Raw genomic sequence first — 19,090 nt, forward strand, 5'->3', positions numbered from 1 at the left:
GGAAGCAGGTAAGACAGCACACCCCCCCCCAAAAAAAATCCAAAACCAACAATAACAAATAAAACAGCACAAACAGTGTAATTCTTTAAAAAGACTCAATGAAAGCCCCCCAAAATAAGTATGAGGAAATGAGTACTTGCAAGAGGGGAGGGGAGAGTCAAGGAGAGATAAGTAGAAGAATAAAGGGGAAAAGTGGGGAGAATACAAGCAAGAACTCATTGTAGATACCACAGAATTGAGAAATATAAGGGAAGAGGTGGGCCAAAGGGGTGGGTGAAGATGTTGAAGCGATGGCACAGATGAAGATGCATTGTACACACAATTTGCTTTGTTAAATTGCCCCCCCCCCAAATCAATACATAACCTACAATTAAGTAAGGGAAGAGGTGGGTTGAGAAAGGGTGGTTGAGAAGGTTGAATAGGGTGACGTTGATCAGGGTGCACTGTATTCAATAAACTGCATTGATGAAGAGCAACTCCTTAGGTCAACTACTTAATGATAATTTCTTTTTTTAAAGAATGAGGAACAGTAACTTATAAGCCATGTTTTTCTTATGTTTGTGTTCTGTTTTGGTATGCTCTAGCTTCATTTCAGTGGAGAGACATGAAGTCTTTGCACATTAACTATGTGCAATCCAAGCATCTGAGGATAGAACCAACGGCCGATCAGTTCGTGGTCTCTGTTACAGACGGGTCACAACGCTCCTCTGAGACATCATTTTACATTCGAATCAACCCCACCAATGATGAGGCCCCTGACTTTGTAGTGCAGAACCTTACCGTAAGAAACACCTCAGAATGTTCTCTTTGTTTCAATTATTGTCTGATATTGAAATTTTATGTATTTATTTTTGTTTTCCCCTACACTTTTACCTCAGTCCCGGGCATGTAACACATTACTTTGATGAGTAAAGAGTAAGACAGGGAGAGGATAGTATCTTTTATTCTGTAACTCAGGCACTTGAACACCATTACTCTCACAGTAATGATAATAATAAGTGCTAATACACACAAATGCAAGGGTGAAATGAGTTGATTGCACGGGAAGAGGATGAAGTACTTACTAGTTGTAGGTTCCAAGGCTTTCACATGCATTCATGCTTAATCATCACAATGGGCTTTTAGAGTGATGACATGATTATTGTCATTTTCAGAACTGAGAAAATGAGGCAAACAAAGAGGTTAACTAAGTAGCCTAAGTAGTTTATACACCTCTAATAATGTGTATGCATACTATGACTTTTCTATATGTTTTTACTTACAAGCTAGCAATTATACCCACTATTCTGCACTTCTGTTTCCATCCCTGTAGGTTTTCTTTCACCAAAGTAGTTTATGAATACAGTGAATTTTGATCAATGTTATCCCTTTCAACATTCTTTTTTTTTCCTTTTTTGTTGTGAGGCTTGAACTCTGGGCCTGGGCGCGTCCCTCAGCTCTTCAGCTCAAGGCCAACACTCTACCGCTTGAGCTACAATGCCACTTCCGGTTTTCTAGTGGTTTTTATTGGAGATAAGAGTTTCACAGACTTTCCTGCCTGGGCTGGCTTTGAACCGAGATCCCCAGATCTCAGCCTCCTGAGTAGCTAGCATTACAGGTGTGAGCCACTGGCACCCAGCTCCCTTTCAACATTCTTAACCATCCCTTCTCAACCCACCTCTTCTCTTACTTAATTGTAGATTATGTATCAAATTTTTGCAGTTTAACAAAGCAGATTATGTATACAATGCATCTTGATCTGTTCTCTGTCATCCTTCAGCATCTTCACATGCACCCCTTTGGTTCACCTCTTCCCTATATTTCTCAATTCTGTGGTATCTACAATGAGTTCTTGCTTGTATTCTCCCCACTTTTCCCCTTCATTCTTCTACCTCTCTCCCTTTGGCCCTCACCTCCCCTCTTGCAAGTATCCATTGCCTCATACTTATTTTGTTGGGCTTTGACTTAGTCTTTTAAAAGAATCATACTATTGTGCTCTCCAAGGAGTTTATTTTACTTTAGTTAGTTCATTTGTAACCCCTTATTACCACCTAGTATGTTTATTTGTAGATTTATAGGTCCATTCTAGCTACCACAAATGAGGGAAGCCATGCAGCCTATGTTTCTCTAGGTCTGGCTTACTTTGCTTAATATATTTTTTTCCCAAGTCTTTCCACTTCCTTATGAATGATACAATATCATTCTTTTGATGGAAGTATGGAATTTGTATATATACCACATTTTCTTGATCCATTCATTCACTCAGGAGTATCTGGGTTTATTCCATATCTTGGCTATGGTAAACAATTCTGCAATGAACATGGTTGTGCTGGTGGCTTTAGTGTGGCCTGGTTTGTGGTCATTTAAGTAAATGCCCAGGATTAGGACTGCTGGATCATAGGGGAGCTCGGTCTGGGTTGGGGCACTGTCCCTGTGCTCTTCAGCTCAAGGTGAATACTCTACCATTTGAGCCACAGTGCCACTTCCAGTTTTCTAGTGGTTTATTGGAGATAAGAGTCTCACGGACTTTCCTGCCCAGGCTGGCTTTGAACCCTGATCCTCAGATCTCAGCCTCCTGAATAACTAGGATTATAGGCATGAGCTACTAGCACCCAGCTTATGTGTGGTCTTTTGAGGAACCTCCACACTGCTTTTCAGAGTGGTTGAACCAGCTTATATTCCCACCAACAATGTGGTAGTGTTCCCTTTTGGCCACATTCCTGCCAGCATCTGTAATTATTAGTTTTCTTGATAATGGCCATTCTGAGGTGAGGTAGGATCTCAATGTTGTTTTGATTTCCATTTCTTTTATGTCCAGAGATGTTGAATTATATAATATTTTCTTAATCCATTTATCACTTTCTAAAACAAAATTACATTAAAATATTTTTATTTTTAATTTTAAGCAAATACATAAGTATGTGTATACATATATGTGTATATATATATATGTGAAAATATATGTACAGAAGGCTATTTAACCCAGACATATGTATTAGCAAATTCTAAAGAAATGGAGTAAGTAGAGGCTTTGGAATTAAAGGGACTCAGGTGTTGCATTTAATAAGTATAGGATGCTTGTTATTTTTCTCTGTGCTTCTGTTTCTTAAACTACAAAATCTGTAAAGAATCTTCATTAAGGGATAGCCATGATGACTCAGATGATTAGGCACAGAGCATAGCCTTAAAAATCAAGTGTAGTCAGTATTATTGTCACTGTAATGTTTGCCTTTTTTCTTCTGATATTGATCAAAGTAATTATTTTTTCTTATTTTTTACTAAAAATAATCAAATTCTGAATGTGAAAGTCTTTATTTGTTTTTAATTTTCTACTGAGTCTTAATGGCACATGAGAGTCATCTCAACATGAAATTTAAGAGCCAGCCTTTCTTCCTGGTTGGCTTGTGGTTTCTCTAGAGAGCACTTCAATAATTATGTGAGACAATTTTTTTTTTTTTTTACAAATCATTCCTACCATACCTACTTCTATTGTCTTGTATCTGTCTAGGGCTTGGACTTCTGAAATAATTAGGCCACTGGGAAGTTGTCTCTTGTTCTTGTCTGAAATAATCATGCTTTTTACCTGTGTCTTCCTAGAGAAGCTGCTATGGAGTGACAAACACAGAGTCCCTTTTATCATTTACAGAGATGATGCTAAGATTTATGGGATAAATTTTTAGATAACTGTATTTGACTTTCTTGTGAGAAAGTGCATTTATTGTATAGATATGCTTCCATCAAGTTGTGCTGCAAACAATTTAATTTATGATAATCCCTTCTAAATGTATCCAGATGTAAAAGGTATTTTTAATGTATATTGATCTACATGTGTGTATGTGTGTGTGTGGGGCTTGAACACAGGGCCTAGGCACTGTCCCTAAACATTTGTGTCCAAAGCTATTCCACCAGTTGAACCACAGCTCCACTCCCACCTTTTTGGTGGTTAACTAGAGACAAGTCTCACAGACTTTCCTGCCTGAGTTGGCTTTGAACTGTGATCCTCACATCTCTGCCTCCTGAGTAACTAGGATTATAGGTATGAGCCATCGGTGACAGGCTTAATCTAAACTTTTTTTTATTGTCATAGTATAAACAAGTCAGTCTCAGAAAAAGAAGCTCACTTTGTTTCAGTGACATTTTCTAGTAATATTGTGCATGAACTTATCATATAATAAGTTGAGAGCAAAGATTTTCATAGTTGAGCTCTATGCAGAAGGTTAATTACAACATTTTTAAAGCTGCTTTATTAAAGTTCCTGGAGAAAAAGGGGAGTTATCATCAAAGATAATTAAATAAGTGTAGCATAAATTAATCTATGATATTACTTTGGTCCTTAATAAGTAAGTCCAGATAAAAGAATGCCATTCGCATTTTAGCTGTAATTTTTTAAAATTTTAATTTTAGTATCAAGATGGTAAGTAATTTTCAATCAATAGAGGGTTGAAAAGAAATATTTTTACAGTTCTCACCCATACGTAGAAATATTCATGTGACACTGTGTATTTCCAAGAATGTGTATAGTATCTGTAAGCTTTTGTTACTTGGATCTTGCTATATTTCAAAATAGGAAGCAAAAATATTTTTTTATTCTCTCTATCTTCATTATAAGAAAAAAGGCCAAGACAGCTAAGTATCATATTGCCAAGTTCTAAATGACTAGCTTGTTCATGGAACAATAAAATTATACTGTCTTTGAGCTTTAAAAATTATGAAATCTGAGCTGAGATGTAGGGAAGGATGGTTCTAAAGAATTAAGAGGTATGAGAATTAGGAGAGGTGGGTGAGGGACCCAGAATTAAAACATGTACTATTTGCTCCCAAAAATATCCTTCTCAATTATTGTTGACTACAATGAAATACAGAAGTTTTTTTCTTTTACCACAATAACGAAAATACAGAGCACCAAATATACCCACTATGTGTGTAGCAGGCATTTGTGCTATTTCTAAAGCAATTAGAGACATAAGAATTGTGGAAATGATGAGATCTGAGAGGTTAAAAAAACAGATTGGAATCTAATTGCGAAGATTCTAGATATAGCTTCACTACTGAATTATTCTGACTTCCAGCAAGTAAGCATCTTTTTGGTGGCTGCCCAACCCCCAACTTGGAATTATTAACATTATACATGTTTTAAATCCTAAGTCTTTGGTCAGACATGAAAATAAAAATTGCTTCAAGATCTTCAGAGAAAAAAATGTGAGGTAGTTTAATAGATACTAAGCCAGCAATTTCTGTTTAGGACTCATTACATGTGGATGTTATTGATAATTTGAGACAAGGTGTTTTCAAAGGAAGTTTTTTTTTTTTTGGCAGTTTGTCAAAAGAAACTAGTAAACAAGTTGCATTTCACACTTAGCTAAATCCCTGGCTTGCTCCTGTCCAGGTGTGCCAGGGTGGAATGGTGGAGCTGGATTCTTCCATCATCAGTGCTGCTGACCTGGACATTCCTAAGGACCACTTACTCTTCAGCATCTCTCAGAAACCACATCATGGTCTCCTCATCCATGGGGGACCCAGTGAAAACACTCCTCCAAATAACCAGCCAGCCAACCCTCACCAGAAACATGAGCTCATTCATAACTTTTCCATGGACCTTCTTAAGACTGGTATGATGTGTTGAAAATTTATATCTTCTTGTTGACTTAATAATTTCACCCATGCTTCCATGTGGACTCTAAGAAAGTTGAACCCATCTAAATAGAGTGATGTAGTGATTACCACAGGTGGGGCATTGTAGGAATGGGAAGATGTTGGCCAAAAGGTATAAAATTTCATTGAGAGGTGAGGAAGAAGCTTAAGGCATCCATTGTACAGCATGGGACATGGTTAATAGTAAGATATACTTGAAAGTTGCTGAGAGTGTTCTCCATACCCAAAAGTTTAAGTATGTTAAGTCAAGTATTAACTTGGTTGAATCATACTATAGGATAAATATGTATTAAAACATCATGTTGCATATCATAAATACATACAAAAATACATTAACCTAGAAAAGATAGTAGTAAATTATAGAAATATAAGTAAAAAACAGCCCCATCTACCTTATTTGTTTATCTCTTGAAGGTTGCTTTTGGGTTGTAGATTAATGTATAGCATGAAGCCCTGGCTAGAAAGAGTAACCTATTGAAAAGATAGTAGTGTATTTTTCCCTTTCCCTCCCTCCCTCCCTCTCTCCCTCCCTCCCTCCCTCCCTCCCTCCCTCTCCCTTCCTTCCTTCCTTCCTTCCTTCCTTCCTTCCTTTCTTTTTGCCTTCTGTGTATATGGTACAGGAGTTTGAACTCAGGGCCTCATATTTGCTTACAGTGCTCTACTACTTGAACCATATCTCCAGCCCTGCTTTTTGCTGGTGATTTGGAGATGAGGTCTAGTGAAATTTTCTACCTAAGCTGTCCTCAAACCACCTCTAGCTCTCAGGCTTCTGAGCAGCTAGGATTACAGGTGAGGGCCACTGGTGCCTTACTAAAAGACAATAATGTATTTTCTTTTTGTTGTAAAGAACCATTAAAATGCTATCTGTGCTGTTCGGGATTTTAGCACACAACTTTTAATGTGATAAAAAAAATCCTTTTTAACTCTATTGAGATCATGCGATTACATTTTAAGAGATTTGCCTGCCAAAAATTCCCACAGTTGAAACAAATATAGAACTGCATATAATAATGACTCATTAGTCTCTCAGCAGATAATTTGCTCTTGAGGGAAATGACACATTGGAATAGCAGCCTAAATGATTTTTTAATTACTCTTTAAAAAAAATGGTCGCATCCCATTTTCCACATACAAAAATACTTTCCAAAATTTGAGCAAAAGTTCAGTTCTAGCATTACTGAAATTCTAGAATTTCTCTCTCTCTCTCTCTCACTCTCACACACAGAGACACAGACACACAGACACAAAGACACACAGACACACACACACACACACACACACACACACACACACACACACACACACTTTTTTTTCATGTGTCTTATCCTGTGTGAGGTGCTTACCCAGGTCCTCTAGCCATTCCTTTGCTTGCTTACTTTGGTTCAGCACTTGCTTGACTTTCCTCCTGCATTCTTCCAGTGAGAGTGCTGGCTTTTCATCCTAGTTTGAAAAGAAAATCCATCTATTTCTCCATTTTTATCAATTGCAAAGAAAATTCTAGAGAATATGACTTACAAAATTCTTAACTGTATGTTGCAATTATAGACTATATTGCTACAATGTATATTTTCACTTCAAGTTTAAGACAAAGGAAAAAAATGGTCCTGATTCAGACTTTAGTTTTGGTTCATCTGTCACTACAATAAAAAGTTAAAATTTTTAGTGTATTCTTATAATCATCTCCACACACAAACATACAGAGCTTAACCAAACTGCTACAATACTATGTAGTCTGTTTTTATACATTATTATAGCCATTCAAGTGTTCATTGACATATAGTTTGGGACAGAGATCTTGTTTCATTGCATGGATGAAATCTATTATAATTTTGTATAATTATTTCTTATTTAAAAATATGTAGATCATTTTCTACTTCTTTGTATTAAAATTCACAGGTCAATAAACATTTGTCATCTTTCTTGGTGGACACCTTTTAGTTTTCTATTGCTAACAGCTACCAAATTATTGGTAGCTATTAGTTTTTTTTTTGTAATATGTGTTAAAATAGAAAGTGTATTGTTTTTGGCTGTGTTCTTTTTTGAGACTGTTTTGATTATTCTGGGCTCTCTCCCTTCCTTCCTTCCTTCCACTCTCTCCTTCCCTCCCCCCTTTCCCCCTTTTTCTCTCTCCCTTTCTTTCTTTCTCTTTCTCTTTTTCACTCTTTATTTCCCTCTCTCCTCTATCTTTCTTTTTTTCTCTTTCTCTTTCTCTCTCTTTCTTTCCCAGTCCTGGGGCTTGAACTCACTGTCCCTTAGCTTCTTTTGCTCAAGGCTAGTGTTCTACTACTTGAGCCACAGTGGGACTTCTGGTTTTTCTCAGTAGTTTATTGGAGATAATATTCTTATAGACTTTCCTGCGTGGGCTGGCTTTGAACTGCCATCCTCAGATCTCAGCCTCCTGTAGGATTACAGACATGAGCCACCAGGGCTCAGCTCTTTTTCATTTTTATACAAATTCTAAGTAGGTTTTAGAATGAGTAATATATGGTTTTGTATTTCAGTTTTGATCCTCTTAGCATTTAGTTTGGTAGCTGACTCAAAGCAAGTCTAATTTTTTACTTTTCCTCAATATTTTTTTTTGTTTTATTTAAACACTTGAACACCTTTGTATAGATGCAATTTACTTACTATGTCCTTTCCATACTGATTTCATATAAAGACCTTTTCAAATACTACATTGCTAAATAATCTTTTAAAAGCTCTGAAGCTATTCCTTTATTTTACAACTCTCTCTTACTTTGCTTGCTGAACTGTTTGGTGAATTCTTGCTGTCACCCATGCCTCAGAATTAAATAAGATTATTTATGGAACACATCCGGGTAGGCCTATCATATGGGAGATTTACTTTCTCTGTGTGTTCTTTCTTGCAGGACTGAAGCTGTCATATGTGCATGATGGCTCAGAGGGCCTAGCTGATGACTTTGCAGTCCAGTTGTCAGATGGGAAACACAAGATAGTTAAAATGATTTCAATAGAGGTCTTTCCAGTTAATGATGAGAAACCAACATTAAGCAAGTAAGCCACTTGAAGAGCACCTCTTCTATATTTCTAGAGGGTTCTATGAAGTCCACAATACTGGGTGCAGAGGGATTGAGCATCCCTTCCGAGAAGCAAGTCTTCCACAGTCCAAGCTTATCACAACTCACCCCACCCACTTAGATATTTGAAACCTTTAGTACAAACACTAGTTAATGTAATCTCTCCTAAAGCATTAGTACCTTAATTATTTGACTTTGTTCTAAATGTCCTAGTTAGATAATGCAGTATATATTGGAACCTTTAGTACAAATACTAGTTAGTGTAATCTCTCCTAAGCCATTACTACCTTAATTATTTGGCTTAGTTCTAAATGTCTTAGATAATGCATCGTGCACATTTTGTTAAATATTTGAACACATTATCTTAGTCAGTTTTACCTTTGCCGTGATGAAACCAGGAAATCTTAAGGAGGGAGGACCTGTTTTGGCTGATAGTTTCAGAAATTTCATTCCATTCTGGTGAAGAGGGTTTGGTAGAACTGAGCAGCTCACATTATGATGGCTGGGCAGGGAAGACAGAAAAGGGAGAAGGGGAGAGCGGAGAGGGGAGAGAGAAAAGAGAGATGAGAGAATATGTCTGAATTGAATACTTTCTCTTTCCCTCTTTTATTCCATCCTATGGGATGGTGCTGCCTATATCAGGGTAAGCCTTCCCCCACTTAATTAGTTCTTACTGGAAACACCTGCAGACGCATCTAGAGGCGTGTTTACCAGTTTCCTGGGCTTCTCAATCCAATCAGTTCACAATCAAGATTAAACACAGACACAGACAGACAGACAGACAGATAGACAGACAGACACAATGCAGATAGTGATCCCAATGGATTTGGTCAAACCTTGATTAGAGGTAATAGAGGGACTAACCAAAGCTGCTGCTTTTATCAGTTCAGTGCTCCTTGGTTCTAGTCTTTTACTATATTGTATATGGATCAGAAACCCACCATTCATGGCTACTTTAGAAAACTGTGTATTATTAATTGCAAACTCCCTCTGTAGCGTCTTAGAGTTTCTTTATAGGACAGAATTTTTGTCAGTTATAGTCTTACAGTTCTGGCCATTCCTTTTAGAACTGGCAACTGTGCAGAGCTGTGCTAAGAACACAGATGATACAGAATTGAGGAAGCCCAGAGGTTGTCCAGGACCATCCATAGGCAAATACCTTGTTCTTTTCTCAATGGCACACCAGCAATAGGTGTCAGTTAGCCTGGGTATTGTTGTTTTTTTTTTTTGTCAGTTGTGAGGCTTGAACTCAGGGCCTGGGTGCTGTCTCTGAGGTTTTTTCTTTTTTTTTTCTCACACTTTACCACTTTGAGCCACAGCACCACTTTTGGTTTTCTGGTGGTTAATTGGAAATAAGAGTCCCACAGACTTTTCTGCCTAGGCTGGCTTTGAACCATGATCCTCAGCTCACAGCCTCCTGAGTAGCTAGGATTATAGGCATGAGCTACCAGCACCAGTGCTTGGCTAGTCTGGGTTTTATCAGGAACTGAACACCTTCCTGAAAACATCTAAATATCTGCAATGTCCTGCACTATGCACACAGGGGACTTAAACAAGAACCCAACAACTTGCTACTGTTCCCTAAGTTCCTTCAAAAGCATTATAGGAAATATACTGGTGATAGTTTTTTGGAAAGTGGCCTCACAGACATCAGTTTGACTAAAAATACCAGAAATTTCTGTATTCTTATTCAGAAGCTGGCATGTCAGATTTGTTTGGTTTTGATGACTAAATATGAAAAATAAGAAGGATTTTTATATTATTACAAAACCTTTTTCTGCTAATCTCACTTTATCTAAGAAGACTGATGACTAGCATGAAGTATTTACCATGTGACAGACATGATGTTAAAGTTCTTTGATACATATTACCTTTATCACTCAAATTGTGACAAGTAGTATTATTGTCCTCACTGAGAAAAATCAGGCCAGAGAGTTAAAACAGCTTACTCTGCCGAGCGCTGGTGGCTCACAACTATAATCCTAGCTACTCAGGAGGCTGGGATCTGTGGCTCAAGTGGTAGAATGCTAGCCTTGAACAAAAGCAGCTCAGGTATAGTCAGGTTCTGAGTTCAAGCCCTAGGACCAGCACAAAATAAAATAAACAACAACAAAAAGCATACTCCAGGAACTCTTCAAGCTTGTCTGACTCCAAAGACCACATCCTTAAAAAAAAAAACCCAAAAACTAATCTTCCTGAAATAGCTATAGCTACCCAACCACCAAATCTCATTCAACCTTGCTTCGAAAGTCTCCCTCCTTACTAATTGTAAGTGTACATGGATGCATAGAACATTTCAATCCATATGTACATATGCAATGGTGAGATCAGGCTTGGCATACCTAAATATCTCTGATATTTAGCAAGTGATTCAAAGTCCCTCCCTTTCCTTTTCCTCTTTCCTTCTCTCTTGTGGAGAAGAAGCCATGTTCCCTCTTTTTCTTCCATGTGTCTTTGAGTAAAACACCTTGATTTCTTTCAGAACATCCTCTCCTGTTTGTCTGTCCTGCATCTCCAGTTTCCTCCTTCTAGTCTTTCTGTTTTAAGACCTAATGATATAGTTAGTAGTTAGGAGAGCGGATGATGGACTCAGACAGGTTTTATTCAGCCACATAACAGTGGAGTGAGCTTGAACTTGCTCTTTCTGCTCTCACCTCTCTGTTAACTGGTCTGTGCATGGGAGTATTCAGGTCATAGATTGTCAATTCAGATGTGTAGAACTGCTTGAAAAGACGAGCTAGTGCATGTTGGGTGATCCTGTTTCATTATTTCCATGAGTTCAGGTAGATATTCTCATTCTAAAAAAAACAGAGATAATCCAGTCCTCTATTCCTTTGCTGCCAAACTTTTTGGAAGAGTAGCTTTCACTAGCTTCTTCCATTATTGCCCACTGTCTCCAACCTTTACCACTTTATTAAGGCTACTCCCACCCAATCTAATGGCTTGTCTCACCATACTGGGCTCTATTAGAGCATTTAATACAATTTCTTTTTTCTCTTTTCTTTTGTGCCAGTCCTGGGATTTGAACTCAGGGCCTAGGCACTGTACCTTAGCTTTTTTGCTCAAGGTTATCACTCTGCCTTGTGAGCCAAAGCTCTACTTTCTGCTTTTGTGGTGCTTAATTGGAGATAAGAGTCTCACGGACTTACCTACCTGGTCTGGCTTCAAATAGCAGTCCTCAGATCTCAGCCTCCTGAGTAGTTATGATTACAGATATGAGCCACTGGTGCCCAGTAGTATACCAATGCCATTTCTTTAATAGTCCTTCTAGGTTCTAGGAGATGCATTTAGTTCTCCAAATTACCATGCTTCCCCCTCCCCACCCAATGTCTGATTATTCTGGCACAGTAAAGGAATATGTCCAAGGCCCTCTGTGAACTTCAGCAGCACATTCAGCTTATGTCTAGGCATAGTAGAGAGAATTCTGGGGGATAGTAGCCCTTAACCTAGGGGGCTGATGGATAGGGCAAGTATCCCAGCTTCCTGTCCTGCAAATATACAAGGTTAGTCACATTCTGCATGGTTCCTCCAAAGATCCCTAGCATCTGGGCTTGGTGTTACATGCATGTAGTCTCAGGAAGGCTAAGTCCAAGAGCATCTCTTCAGCCCAGAGATCAGGTCCATCCTGGGCAATGTAGTGAAATCCTATCTCTTAAAAAAAATAACAGAATACAAAATGAACCTCAAGCAAGACTGGTTCCCAACTGCCCAAAGCAGCCAAACCACTGTCCCCTCCCCTCTCCCTTTTTCACTCCCTCTCTTCTGTTTCCTGTGATCACTTTCCAAATAAAATCCCTTTTAGGGTGACTAAATTAGGATATCTTTGACTTTTCTGACATCTGATTCTGACACTTCCTTCCTACCCAACTCCCTTTCTTCTTCATGTTATTGGCTTCCTGTTCTGATTAATCTATCTCTTTGTATAAATAGCACCACTAATCTCCATTACTAACTCCCAACCAAGAGGCTTAGCCTTCTAGAATACTAGGGTTAACTATTCTGTTAAAAGACAGGGGAAAAATCTACTTCAGGGAAAATGAAATTTCTAGGTTGGCAAGAAGCACTCCCTGGGTGAGAGAGCTTGAAATGGAGGTGATTGGAATTTGGCTTCTTGATAGAGGAGTGGAAGGCTGATGCCAGCTGGTGATTCCCAGTGTCATTGATCTGTATCCCAAGTTTTGCAGCCATCCAGACATTTCTTGAGAAACAAAGCTGTTACGGTGGACAGAAGAAGCATGTGTGAGGATCTACTGTGGAGAGTTAGAAACACTGTTGAGAAAGGTCCATGACTTCCTTGGGTGAGACCAGGAAGAATGGCCATACTGGCTATAGAAGCAGCAGCATCCATGGTAGATGCAGCAGCTGCTCACAGCCCAGCCGGTGCCCTGTGTCTCTCGGCTGTTTGCCATGCCAACTGCTAGCCCAACTCTCTAGCCCTGAGAGAAGATGAATCTCTGTAAGAACACAACCATCAGGACATTACCAGGGGCAGCAAGAACAATTCACAGGGTCACAGATAATCTAAAAACAGCACTGAACTCAGAGAGGGTGTAAATCATTTTCAGGAAGTTTCTGTCTGTAAGATTAGAAGGATTGTTACTGGCCCCTCTATTTGGTGGAGATATTGTTATGAGTACCAAATGAAATATTGGAAATTAAAAAATGATTTTTTTTAACATATCACCAATTAGAAGTATTTAGCGACCTGGTACCCTATTCACAGCCACTGTCTTCTTGTTCAGACTTTTATGTGTTAAGCAAAATGAGCAAGAGCAAACTGAATCCTAGGTCATGTGCCTGACTGATCATTTTGAATTCTTGGGACATTCCTTTATGAGTTGGAAGGTGGGGATTCTAACAGAGTGTCAGTGTACCCTGCTCAGGGAACACCTCCAAGTTTTCTATCAACCTTACCATTCATTTTCCTCTTTCAGGAAGGCTGAAGTTGTGGTGAATGTGGGTGATACTCGTATCCTGTCAAGTGCTGTCCTTTCTGCCATAGATAAAGACTCCCCCAGGGAGAAGATTTACTATTTATTTGAAAAGCTTCCCCAAAATGGACAACTTCAACTTAAGGTGAGGACCCTTTTATCTTTCTTGTTCAAAATGAGCATGGCAGATCAAAATACTTTCAACATACACATTTGTACAATTCTAACTCTTCTCTAATAGTCCTATTTATTGTCCAAGAGTAGAAAATCTGATTTTCCTAGCCTAGGGTTAAACTTAGGCTCTTCTAAAATTTCTTAGTCAGTTCTAGGTAAATTTAATCAATGTTGTTAAGTTTTTTTCACTGCTTCCTTCTCTGGGGGATTGTCGGTGAAGAAGTTACCAGGAAAAGCAAGCTGTCTAGTTTCTGAAGAGAATTGGTAGCTTTTAAGACATCTTTATTTCCCTCAGATTTTTTTTTTGGGGGGGGGGTCCGGTCGTGGGGCCTGAACTCTGGACCTGGGCGCTGTCCCTCAGCTCTTCAGCTCAAGGCTAGTGCTCTACCACTTGAGCCATAGTGCCCCCTCTGGCTTTTTTTCTTTTTTTGCTTATGTGGTGCTGAGGAATCGAACCCAGGGCCTCAGGCATGCAAGGCAAGCCACCTTCCCAGCCCTCACGTTTTTTTTAAGGTTTTCTTTTGTGGGGGGTCCAGTAGTGGGACCTGAACGCTGGACCTGGGCGCTGTCCCTCAGCTCTTCAGTTCAAGGCTAGCGCTCTACCACAGGGCCACTTACGGCTTTTTTTTTTTTTTTTTGCTTATGTGGTGCTGAGGAATCGAACCCAGGGCCTCAGGCATGCAAGGCAAGGGCTCTACCACTGAGCCACCTTCCTAGCCCCTTTCCCTCAGATTTTTAACTATGGATCTACATCACTTTCCTTTTTAGAATCTAGCACCTCAATCATAAAACTCCTTCAAATCTACCAACAATCAATTCCTGTCTGTCTGCTCTCTCTCTCTCCCTCTCTCTCTCTCTCTCTCTCTCTCTCTCTCTCTCTCTCTCTCTCTCTCTCTCTAGGTTTGAATCCCACTTTCAGAAGCATGCAAAAAGTAATCTTTTTTTTTTTTTTTATGATGGTGGGGCCTGTGGCAGCTTCCAGCTCTTTCTCTCTTAACCCAACAATGGTCTCTGCCTGATCTTGCTTTTGTAGTGCAGAGACTGAAGGCATTACCTGGGACACAAGCTCTTTCCCCTTTAGACTCGAAGTCTAAGTATTACCAAGTCTTAATATTACCCGTTCCTGCCTTCTTGATGATTCTCTACAGGGAGAATTCTCACCTCCCTCTAGGGAAGCAACATACTCCACAATGTACACCAAATTGTCTGAATTCCCCTGAGAGAGACTTTAAACCAGAAAGGTTGGGACCTTTATCCACAATCCCATACTCCCTTCCTTAGGTTAAGGTCTGAGTGATCTAAGTCTTGAGCCATGAAGTCCATTGGGGGAGCTTTACATGAGGCCATAACACCCACATTGACATCTATTAGATTTTAACACCTGCCATATTTGAATCCAGTAAACTGCATGATGAAGTAACTTAACATTCCTGGAGTTGCATGTGTTCTGGAAATTACTTTTGCTCTAATGGAAACATCAGAAACATCATACTATGCCCCATGTACCTAAGGTAAGTCACCTGGGTTCCACTGCTGACTTACAACAGCTTGAGTATGGTCTGATCGTATTTCACTTCACTTCTAGAATAGCAAAATTTCAGTCTGATTCAGACTGTGTTAGGGATAACCTACCATTTGTTATAGATCAGTCACTTAAGGAAAGTCATTTCCAATAATCGATCAAAATGTTTATTTGAATAGTGGATTAAGACAAGCAGCAACCACTTGCCATCTCCAATGTGATTATCTGAGCGAATATGTAACTCTTCATGAACATAGACTCAGTCCTAGGAATTCAGGAAGGATTCCTTCTGTGTGTGTGTGGAACAGCTTGATTGTCTTAGTCTGTAGGCACCATAGAGAATCACAGTGAAGAGCAGTCACTGATTTAAATTGAGGTACAGCTGTGCCCTTATTTCATTTCAGGGAGTAATGAAGCAGAAATGCAGTGAACACTCACCCATTTAGGTGGCTTGGGAACTGAACTGCTTTGGATATGTGAAAATCCAGATGGGACCAGGGGCCTGGTAGGGCTCCACCCCATTCTTCCCCAGCCCCCTCAGGGTTCCCCAGGTTGGCTGCCTAAGTCTTCTGAACTCTCTCAAAGGCTCTTGTTTTCTTGTTGGTTTTCCTTGTCTTCTCATTTTTGAGGCAGACTCTTATTTTCCTATTTCAGGCTTTCCTGTCATTCTGTCAAGTCATGTATAACTAAGAAGTTAGATGGAGGTGAAGAGAACAAAAGATTATTACTTCTTTAATTTTTTTGTCAAGATTTACAAAGAGGAAATGTTTAAGCAAATTTCAGGCAGCTTAGTTCAAAATTTCAAAGGAGGGTCCATCTGAAAAGTTCTACTTGCAAATAGATATTATGATGGAAACAAATATTGTGTAGCTGTTAAAATATAATTAACTTGCATCCAATGAGCCCTGGGTTGAACGTCCATCTGCAAGTATCAGATAGGGAGAAATATTAAGGAGGAAGGAACTGTATCAGGCAGAATGACACAGAGAAATGGTACTATACCTGGGTAAAAAAAAGGACAAACATTTCTCTCTAGGAACAGAAAGTCTGTGGGATAACCAAAGGGAAATAAAGAGTAAATGATTGAAATTTCTGTTACTCAGATGGAAAAAAATTCAATATAATCTTGTAATATGTGGCATTATACTTGAATCATACCTGATAACTTTTGAGGAGCTATTGGTAGGGAAAGCTGTGTGTGTCCTAAGAGAATAATACAACAAAGATTTATTTTTTTTACTCGAATACTCTCAATTGTTGGCCAGTCCTTCAGCATGAGAACCACTTGTAATTGAAAATGATTTCTACAATTTCTACATCAAATTCTGTGCAGAATATTTACTTCCTACTGTTGATTGTATTTGGAAGATTCTGATAGTATTGAGAGGTTATATTTTTGCTAACTTAGGATATAAAGGTCAGGAGAGTTGGGGTCCTGATAATTTTCTTTAGGTCTCAGTAGAACTGAAAAATAGCCTGAGGAATAAATGCATTCATTCAATTTCTTCTTTTATCGGCTAAGCCTGGTAACAAACCATTAAAAAAAATAGGTTGGATTAGTTGTATAGTGTTATGATTTTTTTTAAGGGGGGGAAAACACATTTAATTTGTAAAGAAACCATTCTAGCAGGTAAATTAACCACCTGCTCTCATTAATTAGAATATTTAATCATCCATGATTGCATATGATAAATACTTTGGAAATACCATTGCCATTGAATTGTCACATAACGTTGTTAAAAGTCCTTTGGTTAAAGATGATTTCCCCCCTCCCAATGTCTTAAATTATTTTAGCATATTTATTTGAAAGGAAAAATATAATGTAACATGGCAAGATATAGTTTGGAGTTTCTGAGTAGACCCGGGGGCAGCTGACTAATTCCTGGCATCTTTCAGATAGGGAGGGGCTGGGTCCCTCTCTCCCCTGGCATGAAATGCACCCAGATGGACGTGGATCTGAACTTGCTGAGATACACACACACGGGGGCAATTGATTCCCACAATCGAGATAGCTTTACCTTCTACCTCTGGGATGGTGACAACAGATCACCTGCATATGATTGTCACATCATCATTAAGGACATGGGAAAAGGTAAAAGTATGTCTACTAGTGTTTCTTGACACCCACTTCTATAACCAGAAGTGAGCTGTCACATATATATTCAACATTTCTTTCTTTCTCCTTTTTTCCTTTCTTCCTTCCATTATCCATCTATCAAATTCTCTCATTTGTCACTCCGTATTTGGATACCTCACCTGCTCTTTCTGGGATTTGTGGTCTTCTTGAGAGTGGATGATCTTATTTCCTATTAGAAATCTAGCCTTTCCCAGAATGTGGCTACAAAAACCATTTTAATGATTAGGAGTTTACCACAGTGATATATTTCTAATTTTGTCTTCAGGAGGTGAATTACCATTTGAAAATAGTATTTCAACAGAAAAATGTTTGCAATATAAAAATAAGAAAGTGGAATATTTTTAATAAAGAAATAAACAGAAGGAAGTTTGTCATTGAAAGAAGTTGAAAGTCATTACTTTTCACTTTGAAAAGTACTGATGCACACTCTGTAGGGAGAGAAAAAGCACTAAAATATTAAGCTTCACTGTAAGAGAATAAGCTTCACTTTAATTTATTAGGCAGCTCACATACTAATACAAGCCAGCCACTTATAAATGGCAAATGAAGGGGAAAAAAATCTGTGAAACCCACTAGACAATTAAGAGTAGACACTATTGGTGTTGAATTGTCACTACAGCTTGTGTGAAGATAGTATGAATCCTATCTTGTTCATGCTTCTCTGACTTTCTTTCTTTCTCTCTCTTTTTTCTCTCTTTCTTTCTTTCTCTCTCCCTCCTTCCCTCCCTCCCTCCCCCTCCCTCCCCCTCCCTCCCTCCGTTTCTCCTTCCCTCCGTTTCTCCTTCCCTCCCTTCCTCCTTCCCTCCCTCCCTCCCTCCCTCCCTTCCTTCCTTCCTTCCTTCCTTCCTTCCTTCCTTCCTTCCTTCCTTCCTTCCTGTCTCTCCTTCTTTCCTCTCTCCTTCCCTCCTTGCTTCCCTCTTTCTCTTTTCCTTCCTCCCTCTCTTCCTCCTTCTCCCCTCTCTCCAACTCTCTGTCTGTCTGTCTTCTCACTCAAATTTTGACTACCAGGTAACTTGGAAATAAATTGGATGATTAAGTGTGTGGTACTTACAATTTTCTTGAAATAATTTTTTTATAAACTAGTTGAAGTTGACATATTTATTTGTGGTTATATTTTTTTTGCTTATTTTTGTTGTAGGATGAATTTCTAATAAGTGATATACTATAGATGCTATTTTGTACATTAATTTCTCTTGACAAAAAAGTATGTTCATTACATGTTCAGTCAAAAATGCATTGCAAATCATGGGCACAGACAATTAATGTAGAAGGGTGGGCTCTCTTCGTATGCCTTAGCATGGTGGGATCCCAGCAGAGGAGGGAAACTCAGTTCTGTGCAGGTTTTGGGACCTTTTCTATGTGGATCCTCCCTCGCCCTCAATCTCTGAAGGCCTTACACTTACTCAGAAAATGAGATGTTGAGGGAAATGTCATGAGTAGGATTTCATCAACTGGATTTGAAGGTAATGTACTTCCTGTCTAGGGCATGGGTTTGCAAATTCAGGGAAACTAGGTGGTAGAAATGTGAGCCATGAGCCAGAAAGAAAGGAGACCCAAGTACGTCTGCATGTGTTTTCTCTTCCTTTTCTGAAAGGCCTCTCAGTTTGTGCATACATCTTTTATCTATTATGGGTATATAAAGCTTTCTGTGTTTTAG

The 19,090-nt window shown here is 38.9% G+C and overlaps 1 protein-coding gene across 1 annotated transcript in view; it reads left to right on the forward strand.

Moving 5' to 3' along the window:
• Window positions 1-19,090, forward strand: part of Frem1 (FRAS1 related extracellular matrix 1) — a 124,428-nt gene that overhangs the window by 46,033 nt on the left and 59,305 nt on the right. Inside the window, exons 18-22 of the mRNA XM_042692961.1 lie at window positions 585-781; window positions 5,366-5,588; window positions 8,502-8,646; window positions 13,604-13,745; window positions 17,193-17,388. Coding sequence (XP_042548895.1) covers window positions 585-781; window positions 5,366-5,588; window positions 8,502-8,646; window positions 13,604-13,745; window positions 17,193-17,388 — 903 coding nt within the window. The remainder of the gene's footprint in view (window positions 1-584; window positions 782-5,365; window positions 5,589-8,501; window positions 8,647-13,603; window positions 13,746-17,192; window positions 17,389-19,090) is intronic.

The sequence above is a fragment of the Dipodomys spectabilis genome, unplaced genomic scaffold, assembly GCF_019054845.1.
Source record: "Dipodomys spectabilis isolate Male_0828 unplaced genomic scaffold, ASM1905484v1 ptg000158l, whole genome shotgun sequence".
Classification (NCBI taxonomy): domain Eukaryota; kingdom Metazoa; phylum Chordata; class Mammalia; order Rodentia; family Heteromyidae; genus Dipodomys; species Dipodomys spectabilis.